This window comes from Panthera uncia, chromosome F2 (assembly GCF_023721935.1).
Source record: "Panthera uncia isolate 11264 chromosome F2, Puncia_PCG_1.0, whole genome shotgun sequence".
NCBI lineage: Eukaryota > Metazoa > Chordata > Mammalia > Carnivora > Felidae > Panthera > Panthera uncia.
Window position 1 is genome coordinate 62,029,942 of NC_064812.1, and position 10,990 is coordinate 62,040,931.

A 10,990-nucleotide genomic window follows, 5' to 3' on the forward strand; every position below is an offset into this window, starting at 1 on the left:
AAACAGCTGAAGGCATTTAAAGACTGAGCTTTCCCAGGAAGGAAGGAATTCTGTCTCTAGACTGCCTTCAGACTCATGACCGCTACATCAACTCCTGCGTGAATTTCCAGCCTGCTGGCCCCCGCTGCAAATTTTGGGTTTCCCACCTCCCATAATCACATGAGCCCATTCCTTCAAATAAATCCCCCTCACCTCTCTCTTTCTCTATCTCAATCTTTATCTCTCTGTCTCTCTTTGTTTCTGTTTCTCTCTCTGTCTCTCTTCTTTGTATATATAGATATATAGACATTTCCTTTTTAGGGATTGCAATCATAGGTAACACCATAAAGACAAAAATATGTTACAGAAATCTATGATGATGGGATTTAAAATGTAACCTAATTATTATAGAATGAAGCCTCTGTTGCATTTGGTAAAATGTTGTCCTTTGTTACAATGCTACCGTAAACTGACACTGAGTCCTTGCAGTTAAGATGATATATCAAAATTACTTATTGATATAATAAACTTTGGTCTCGAAGTTATAATTTGCAAAAAGTTACGGAGGTAGTGGTATGATGGTACTTGACTCCTAACTAGTGCTCTGCAAAGTCAGGGCCATGTGCGTGGTAGAGTGCTGGCCTTCTGGTTCTGATCACCCAACACTTCTACCCGATATTGCTTCATTATAATAAGGAAATATGTTAACCTTGATGGCTGGAACAAATTCCCCTAATTTATGTTCTGCAACCCCTTTGTTCACTGATTTCACTGAATTTTGTAAGACATAAATATTTATCATATTCTAATGGTTTTCTTCGCCACATTTAATCATTCATTCAACAAATACTTAAGTGCCTAGTATTTACATCCTCTGTAAAACCTATTAAGATAGGGGTTTTGCCTGTTTTGTTCAGGGCTGGGTCTCCAATGCTGAGGATAATGGCCTTGCACAGAATAGCAACCCAATGAATTTGTGTTGAATTAATAAATGGAAAGAAGCCTATCCAACAGCACTGGAAATAATTTGTGCATTATCTCTCTTACACTTCATGTCCAAAGTTGGTTAACACATGTGTCTTAGTTGTGAATATAGCAGGTTCCTAAATAACTATTAGCTGTGGCCAAAAGGCTCTTTAAGAAAGCAATGTTTTTGTGAAAGACTTGAAGTCTTAGATGAAAAGTACAGGCAATCTTCATGGACTTCTTTCAGAAATTTCCCTTTTTATTGACTGATGGTGAAGCAGAATATGTTTTTCTACAGAAACAAAGTTTTACAAGGGGTTTAGGTTCTCAGAGCTGCCTTCCTAAAACCTGTGACATCCCGCAGTGGTCATAGAACCTGCAGAGGTCATAGAACATAACCATCATGTGTGTGTTTCTGTGGGAGATTAGAACTGAGTCTGCTGCACCTGCATAAGAACCCTGTTAAGCACGTCCAGATTAACATGGCCAGTCTCTGGAAATGTGGGTACTCAAACTCACCTGTAGCTTGGTGTTTTATCTTCAGGGTGGCAGCAGGGACTCAGAGCAAGGGAAACAATCAACTCTAAAGAGGAGTAGGACACGGGCCTGGAGGAATGGTGATATTGTAAATGAAACCATGATTAAGAGAGGGAAAGAAACCGCTGAGTAGCCCGTCATAGGAAAGGGGGAGGGGAAACAGGAGTGGGGAAAACTCTAGGCAGAGGCAGAAAGAGAAGGAAGTTCCAGTCTAACAAGAACCTTACCCATCTCAGGTGGCTGGCTGGCCATGTGTAAATCAGGGACTGAATTTACTAGAAAGAACCCATTGATTGAGAGTATTAGAAAGTCATAGTTTATTTTAAAACTTAGTCTAAAAGAAAAGCAAGATCTAAATATTAGCTTTTGTTATTTTGTAACAAAAGCATGTGCTTAAGTAAAATATTTATCATAGAAGGAATTTTTAATGTTTTATTTATTGTTGAGACAGAGCATGAGTGGGGGAGGAGCAGAGAGAGAGGGAGACACAGAATCTGAAGCAGGTTCCAGACTATGAGCTGTCGGCACAGAGCCCAACACGGGGCAGGAACTCACGAACCGCGAGATCATGACCTAAGTCGAAGTTGGATGCCCAACAAACTGAGCCACCCAGGCGCCCCCAAAATTGTTCTTACTAAATACTGAATATACACAAAATACTATTTTAACATGTGTGACAGATATTAAGAACAATAGATATTCACATACCTACCACTCAGTTGAAAACTTAGATATTCATCATCTAACAGTGCTTAGGATGGGAGAAGAGAACAATTGCAATCTTTCAGGTAGTTGTGTGTCTAGAACTTCATAATCATCTTGGGGAAAAGCTAAAAACAAAACAAAACAAGCCAGGAGGCTAGGCATTTAATCAAGGATGTCAAAAACTGACATTCATAAATAAGAGACTAATTAAAATACAACATTGATTGGCATTGTAAATGTTTTGAATAAAAACAGAGTTTTATATTTTAAAGCCCAAGAAATATTGCTCGAATGAGTGCTTTGTGGTGAGTAGGACAATTTGTCAAGTGGTCCATGTTTACAAAGGCCTATTTCAAAAGAAGCAAGAAGATGGTTCTTTTACCAAGGAAAAAGAGCTGTTATTCAGATGCGCTCTTTTTCTCAAAGATATTTTTCTGCCTGGCTATCATTGCACATTAACATCCCCCTCCAGACTTAGGATTTTATGACAATCTCAATTTTAACCAAAGGAGTCTTTTTTTCCCTCTGAGTGTGCTTTTTTAGCTTCCTGATAGAGTATTTCCGAGCTGTGCAAGATCTTAAAAATGTAGGACTCAGGTAAGAAACAGAGTCCCAGATGCATTTAACAAAGTGTCCAACATATTTGCATGAAAAAGTTCTGGAGATGGATAGTGGTGATCAATGTGCGTGTACTTAATGCCATTGAATTGTACACTTAACAATGGTTAAATTGGCAATTTTTATGTTATCTCTATTTTACCATGATAAAAATGTGGTGAACCAACCAACTAACCAACCAACCAACCAACCAACAAAATGTCCGGGGACACTGATTATGGGTTCAGATTCTGGTTTGGAACCTACTTCTCTCTTCTAAGATCCCCATCAGCCTACCTGAATGGACTTCTACATTCAATGAGATAAGGCCAACACCTCGTGGATCCAAATACTGATTCTTACCGGAGTCCACGAGTTGTGACTCTTATATTCATGTAATTTATTAGATTCTATTTCTAACAGCTAACTTTACTTTGGAGTTATTTCAGATAAACATAAGAGACAGGAGAATCGCAGGAAAATGTTAATGCTTCATAAATTGATTTTATTTGTACATATATGTATGTATGTTGTTTTACTTTACTATTTGTACTTATACTAAAACCAAATAAACTTTATTGGCACCAGTATATTCTTACGTTATGGAAAGTACTATTTCAGGAATTCACTGTGCTAAAACCTGTGCAGGATATTAAGAAATCTAAAATACGATCCCTGTCCTCAAGGAGCTTGCAGTCTAGTTAGGGAGACATCAGTAAATGTATACAATAATGCTTTTTAAGTTGAAATATAATATACATAGGTACACATGTGTGTACCTTGAATGAGTGTACATAAAATGTTTCCCAAAAGAACATACCCATGTCACCTCTACTCAGATTAGGAATAGGATATTCTCAACATCCCCAAATCTCCCTCATGTGCTTTCCTGGGTGCCACCTACACCCTAAAGATAACAACCGTCTCAGCGTCTGCAACTATAAATTAGTTTTGTCTGTCTTTGACCTTTATGTAAATAACATCATACAGTGCTATTCTTCTAGATCTGGCACCTTTCACTCAAGATTATTTTTATATATGATTCATTCACATCATTGCATGGAGCGATGTTTTTTTCATTTTCACTTCAATATAGTATTCCATTGAGCAAAAACACTATAATTTATTCATTCCCTTGTTGAGGAACCCACTGGATATATACTTTAGGAGTAGAATTACTGGGTCATAAAGCGGACATGCTCAGCTTTAAAGGACATTGCCAAACAGCTTTCCAATGTACATTTCAAGTTTTCGTTTTCTAATTGTTTTCAACATATAGACATACCATTGGATTTTGTATAATGACCTTCCATTCCAGAGATCTTAAATTTAATTCTAATAGTTTGTTGATTCTTTTGGACTTTCTACATGAACATTCATGCCATTTGCAAATGATAGTTTTATTTCTTCCTTAGTAATAGTTACACTTTTTTTTTTAAATCACATTGGCTAGAACTTCCTGTAAAATATTGAATATAGTAATAGTGGACATTCCACCCCCAATTCTCTTTCCTAATCTGAGGGAGAAGCTGTAAATGTTTCATCATTCAGTTTGACACGTGTTAGAGGCGCTTTGTATATACACTTCATTATATTGCAGAAGTTCTCTTTCATTCCATGTTTTTAGATGCCAAAATGGTATTTTGTTTAGGTATAATTTACAGATAACAAAGTGAAAAAATTCCAGCCGTACAACTCAATAATTTTGACGAACCATTGTCAAAATGTGACCATCACCCAGATCAAGGTTTTCTTAGGTACATACTTAGGAGAGAACCGTTGGGTCATATGGTAAGTATATGCTTAACTTTAAAAGGAAGTGCCACGGTATTTTCCAAAGTGGTTGTATAGTCCTGCCAGCAATGAAAGAGAGTTCCAATTGTTCTACATTCTTGCCATTACTAGAAATTGTTGGTCTTTATAATTTTAGCCATTCTAGAGGGTGTGTAAGTGGTATCTCTTGTTTTAACTTGTGTTAGTTCCCTGATGACCAGTGACTTTGAGCATCTTTTTGTATGTTTATTGATCATTCACATACTTTTGTAAAACAACTTTTTCAAGTCTTTTGTCCATTTTGTTATTGAGTTGTTTATTATTAATTTGGAGGTGTTCTGTACTTATTCTGGATACAGTTATTTTGCCAGATAGGTGTATTGCGAATATGTTCTCCCAATCCGTGGACTGCCTTTTCTCTTCCTAGTGGCATTTTTGATAAGAAGTTTGTGATTTTAATTTTTTTAAGTTTATTTACTTATTTTGAGAGAGAGAGAGAGAGAGAACCAGCAGGGGAGGGGCAGAGAGAGAGAGCAAGAGAATCCCAAGCAGACTCCACACTGCCAGCACAGAACCCAATAGGGGGCTTGAACCCACAAACTGTGAGATCATGACCTGAGCCAAAGTCAAGAGTCAGACGCTTAACTGTCTGAGCTACCCAGGTGCCCCAGAAGTTTATAATTTTAATGGAATCCAATTTATCATTTACTTTTCTTTCCTGGTTAGTGTCTTTCATATCCTTTTTAAAAATCTTTGCCTATCCCAAAATTGTAAACTATTTATTATCCCAGTTTTCCTTGTAGGAGGTTTTTATAGCTTTAGTTTTAACATTTAAGTCCATGATCCATCTCTAATTTATTTTTATGTATGGTGTGAGGTAGGAGTCAATATTCATTCTCTATACCAATAAATAGTTGTTCTCACACTATTTATTGATAAGACTTTTCTTTCTCTATTGAATTTCTTTAATGACTTTGTAAAAATTCAATTGACTGTGTATTTAGGCATCTATTTCTGGACTCACTATTCCGTTCCATTGATGTATTTGTCTATTTTTACACCAATATCACATTGTCTTAATTATTGTAGCTCTATAGTGAGTATTAAAATCAGTAGTGTCAGTTATCCAAACTGTTCTTCTTCAATTTTGTCTTGGCTTTACTTGATAATGTGTATTTCCATATAAATTTTAAAATTAGCATCTCAATTTTCACTGAAGAGACCTGCTGGGATTTTGATTGGGATTGTAATAAATTTAGAGATCAATTTGGGAAGAGCTGACAACAATATTGAGTCTATCTTGCACATCTTTCGTTAAGTAGATTCCTAAGTATTTTGTGTTTTTTATGCTTTTGTAAATGTTTAAAAATATCATTTTCCAATCATTTCTTGCTATGTAGAAATATAATTGATTTCTGTATGTGGACCTATATCCTGTGATCTTGCATTCATTTTAATAGTATATAGATTCTTTTGAACTGTGTCCACAATCACATCATCAGTAAATAAAGATGGTTTTACTTCCTTTCTTTTTATTTTCCTACCTTATTGCATTGCATAAAATTTGCAAAGAGGCTAAATAACTTGCTTCTTAAGTTCACACAGTTAGTAAGAGCCAAGATTGAAACTCAGTCAATTCCAGAACACCCTGGAATGAGTGAAGGTACAGTAAGTATTTTGTTGCTGTTACTACTTCAGAAGATATGGCTAGAAAAAAATAGCGTTATACTGAAGAGTATAACATAAAGGATTTTAATTGTATTCTGTAGGCAATGAAGGATTAAGTGTTTTCAAGTGGGACAGTAATAGAATAAAAGTGGGTATATTAATCTTGTGACAGTGTTCAGTATGATTTGTGGGAGCCCCTCATTCATTTACTTGTTATTTCATGGTCATTTCTTGAGGCTGTATTGTATTCTAGGCATTGTTATAGGTACTGAGGAAAAAAAGGTGAAGAGCATGTGTTGCCTAAAGTGGTAGGGGTATTCAGTGATGGAGAACAGAATCTCAGCACAATCTGTTAGCCATGCTGCAAAATCAGCTTTATGATCTTGCATAAATTAATTTCTTTGAACCTCGGTTTTCTCATATGTAAAATGGAAACAATAATGCATGTAAGGCCTACTTCGACTAGAAATAAAAATATGTATAATATGCTTGACCTATATTAGACACATTTATTGTAGCTATAATATTTCAGGGATTTGGAAAAAGCAAGCAATAAGAATGAACAGTTGGTCAAATAGTTGTTCTCAGTAATCAAATTGTCAAACGAATGTTTTAATTGATCCTCCCTTCCAATAATTACATTTCAATGGGATGAACTATAGGTTTTCACTTTTACAATTTGAAAGTAGAGTGTACCAAAATAGAGGCAACTGTTGCTATGCACAGATCTAGTCAACATAATAATATCCCTTCATGTTTGTATAAAAAGTTTGAGAGTTAAAGTACACTTATTTACATCATTTTGTTTGAGTAATGCAACAGTTATACAGATGAAGAAACAGATATTTAGTGACTTGTCTAAGGTCACATAGTAAGTAGCAAAGTGCAGTTCATGTTTATTTGCCTGTCTTCTATAGTTGTTGTTGTTGTTGTTGTTGTTTTTACCATACCATGTTACCTCTCATTATATCATGATGCATGCTGGTAGTATTAATAACACAAAAATAGTATTGAATCTTCCATTTTTATGTGGGTTAAGTATGAAGACAGTAAGTACCTTGAAATTGGGGAAGAGAGGCAGCCAAAATAGAAATTTTTTACCCTATATACTCACATTGTTCTCATTTTTTTTAGGCATATTGTTAAATATATAAACTATCATTTTTCTTCATATTGCATTTATAATTTGGCTGGCCTTTTTTTTTTTTTTTTTTGGTTTTTCTTCTTTCCTCATCCATTCAGTCTGTCAAGTTTCTGCTTCTACTAAATTTCAGTAATTTCCTTCCTCTTTATGATTTGTACCCACAATTTTTGTGCCCACAGTTTTTTCCTTATTGTGTTGTCCTCTGTTGGTAATATACCTAGTTCCTATATCTTTGCTTTTTTTTTTCTTTGCATCATTAAATCAACTTATTTACTGCGTTTTCTTCCTTTCCGTTTTACATTATCATAGTGATAATTCACTAATACTCACGGCTAGTTTCTGTAACAATTATTCTGAGGTCTCATAGGAATCTAAGTTCTATAAAAATACTGAAAACATTTTTTATAAACGTATTTTAAGAGCAAGGTATTGGAGGGTCAGGTGGGGAAGGGGACATGGAGATTGGATCAGATACTAGCGTTTATATTTTACAGATTCAGTTAAACACAAAAACATTACGTGAGAGCCACAGTATGGACAAATTAGAACAAGATGTGGTTGAGAGGCCTGATTAGTTTACAATGTAGTGAAGGAGAAAGACTAATACATAAACAACTCCACTACAACACATTATTATTAGAACGACAGCATGAAGTGCTGAAGGAGCCCAGAGATTGTATTGGAGAGCAGAAGTTACAGGATTCCTCAAGGCTCCAGGCAATTGAGTAGCAGCTGGACATAGAACTTACTATGCTTTGCTGTCAGATTTGTTTGTTTTATTTTTGTGAAACAGTCATGTATCTTGAGCATGTAGTAAGTTTATTGAGAAATATGGAAATGCAATGGGGAGTTGTTTGCACAGATATCATGGGTGGTTTTTGACAGTGTGAAATACACTGTTGCAGAGGACTGATGGACTCAGGACTTCTGCCAAAAAGAAATCAAGAGAGAGAATCTTTCCTTTATCACAACTCAGTGATGGGGTGAAGACAGGAGAAAAGATCCGAGGGCAGCAATGTGACAGACCTCAGGTGACTACACCCTCATTGTAGGAATGCTATGAACTAGTATTTGGTGGAAGAAGACAATCCATAAAAACCCTCCATTTCTCCATTTTTTTTTTGGAGAGCTGTGGGTTTTCAGGGAACATAATTCTGTTATGCAAGGCAATTAAATAATCTTTAAAAGTTTACTTAAATTAATACACAGTCAATGCAAACATTATGAACACTGTAGTTAAGTGTACAAAAGAAACATGGAAGTACCCCTTTACACACCCACTTATTATACTCCCCAGTGCTAACAATTTGTTGTAATAGACTTCCATTTTCCATCTACACACACACACACACACACACACACACACACACACACACACACACACACATTTTCTTTCCCAAAATAAAATTGGTAGTATTCCCACAAATTTGAGGTTGAAAACATTAAAAGTGTGGGCTTTGGAGCCCGCCAGGACTGGGCACAAATCCTCTCCAGCTTCCTGGCTGTATAATCCTAGGCAAATTACTTTATTTCTTTAAGTTTTTTGGTGAAGGATAAAAATGGTAATTACCTTGTAAAACTTGAGTATCAAAAGCTATAGCGTATATAAATTACTCAGGATACTGCCAGGCACATAGTATGTGTTCAATAAACACTATTATGGTCTATGGCAAGTGACCTTTCTGATAAGACTACAAATAAGGAAATCTGTTATGCAAATGCTGTTCGTTTTTTCCAACTAATTATATCTAAGTTGGGAAGACCTTGTTTTTCCAAAGCATAAAACTAATCCAAGTAATATTCAAATGAGAATCCTCCTCCAACTATTGGCGCAACTCTCCTGCGTCCCCCCAACATCGCTTTCTGACTCTAAAAAGTGGACTTTCCAATAAAAAAACTTTTGTGATTCATCCTGGGACAAGAATGCTCCACCAGGTTAAGTTTTACACACTGTGGGCTCTTTTGCTTTATTATGCGATTGCTGGGTGGCACGCCTTTCAGTTCGCCTCCTGCAGTCGCATCCCTCCATCCCCTCTGGAGTTACGGCTGCTGCAGGAGAAGCCTATCCTCGTAGGAGCGGGAGACTTGATGGACGAGGGGGCACCTCCGGGCTGTAGCAGCAGACGCTGGGCGTGTGAGGTGCGCCCTAGGGGGGCAGGCTGCTGGCAGAGGGGCCCGGTCTGCGCGCCGGCGGGAGGCTTTTCCCGAGACGAAGCTGGCACTTGACTTTCCCCGATCTTCGTCCGGGGCATCTTCCCTGCCGTCTGCAGCCCCAAGAACCCACTGCCTCCACTTTGCAGCCCCGGCCTGTCCTATTCTCTCGCTTTCTTTTTTGGCACTGCCCTTTGCCCTCCCATGGAGTCATCTGTTTACTCTCCCTTCACTTGCAGCCACCCATAGGTCACCCTCCCTTTTCCACATTCACCCACTTTGTCCCCTTTCCCTCTCCCCCTCACTCTTCACCTCTCCCCGAGTCGCCTTCTCAGAGGAGTCTGCCGACGGAGATGCTGCGGACCCCTCGGCCAGGGTCTGCTCTCCGGAGAACCCTCCGTCCACCTTTGCCCCCTCCCCGGGGGCGCAGGAGGCAAGTTTCCGCCCCGTCCTTTCCCCAGTGACAGGACTTGGCAGCGGCCACGGCCAGGGAGGCGGAGGAAGAGACGGCCTGGCTCCCGAGCCCCCTCCCCTGCTCGCGAGCTCGCGCGGTCTGTGTCTCTCTCCGCAAGTGCGGAGACGCGGAGGAGGAGGAGGAGGAGGGAGTTGGGGGAGGATCTCCATTGAAATAAACAACCAGGCAGCAGTTATTAACACGGGAACATGGCGGCCGCAGCCTCAGCCACAGCTTCGGCGGCGAAGGTCAGCGCCGACGGCAGCCGGCACCTGACGGCGTGACCGACCCGAGCCGGTAACCGCGCCTTCCCTGGGGGCCGTGAGGGAGGGCGGGAGGCGGGCGGCGGGCGGGGGGCGCCGCGTCCCCACCCCCGGCTGCGACTGCCCTTCCTGCGCCGAGCCCGGCAGAACCGTGCGCCGCGGAAAGGGCTGTTTTTGTGTGCGGGGACCGCTGCCGGAGTGTGCGGAAAACGGGAGTTGCATCCCGGAGGCGCCGCGAAGCTGGGGAGTTGGGGCTTGGGGGGTGGGGAGGGCGGGAAGCGGCGGGGAGACGCGGAGTCCCTGGGAGAGAAAGGAGGCGCTCCAGCGCTTTGCGAGAGCTCTGGAGACGAGTCCCGGAGCGCGAGGCGGGCGGAGGCTGCAGCCCGCGGCGCCGGCGAGAGGTGAGAGCCGAGTCGCGGCGGGGAGGCCGGGGGCGCGGGCGCGGCCCCCGCCCGAGGAACCTGGCGCCCGCCAGCCCGCCCGCTCGGTGCGGGGTTGGCGAGAACCGAGGCTCCTGTCCCCTCAGGGGGAGAGGGGCTGAGACGGGAAGGTGAATCCTGAGAAGGTGCATTCTTTAATGGAAACGCGGAGCGACTGCAGCGGAGGGTGGGTGTCGGGCGAGGGGAGGCAGGACTCGGGAAGTGCTCGGGGGTGTGTGAAGGTGAAGCGCGATGTCAGGGGCGGCCGGCGGGGTGAGACGCTGGGAGGAGGGGATCGGCGGCCCGGCGGGCGGGCCGGGCCCGTGTCAGCGCC

The 10,990-nt window shown here is 40.7% G+C and overlaps 2 protein-coding genes across 8 annotated transcripts in view; one reads left to right on the plus strand and one right to left on the minus strand.

Annotated features, from left to right (window-relative positions):
• Positions 1-9,683: 9,683 nt before the first annotated feature.
• Positions 9,684-10,990, plus strand: part of NCOA2 (nuclear receptor coactivator 2) — a 290,814-nt gene continuing 289,507 nt past the window's right edge. For 3 of the 7 annotated variants that reach the window (XM_049633288.1, XM_049633287.1, XM_049633295.1), the window contains exon 1: positions 9,684-10,271. The gene's annotated coding sequence lies outside the window, so the exon portion shown is untranslated. Of the gene's footprint in view, positions 10,272-10,300; positions 10,639-10,701; positions 10,844-10,990 lie in introns of those variants that run through there. The other 4 variants (XM_049633292.1, XM_049633289.1, XM_049633294.1 and 1 more) reach the window with 2 other exon arrangements.
• The window catches only part of LOC125924254 (basic proline-rich protein-like), a 63,758-nt gene continuing 62,938 nt past the window's right edge, over positions 10,171-10,990 (minus strand). The window contains exon 5 of the mRNA XM_049632692.1: positions 10,171-10,809. Within this exon, the coding sequence (XP_049488649.1) occupies positions 10,171-10,809 (639 nt within the window). The remainder of the gene's footprint in view (positions 10,810-10,990) is intronic.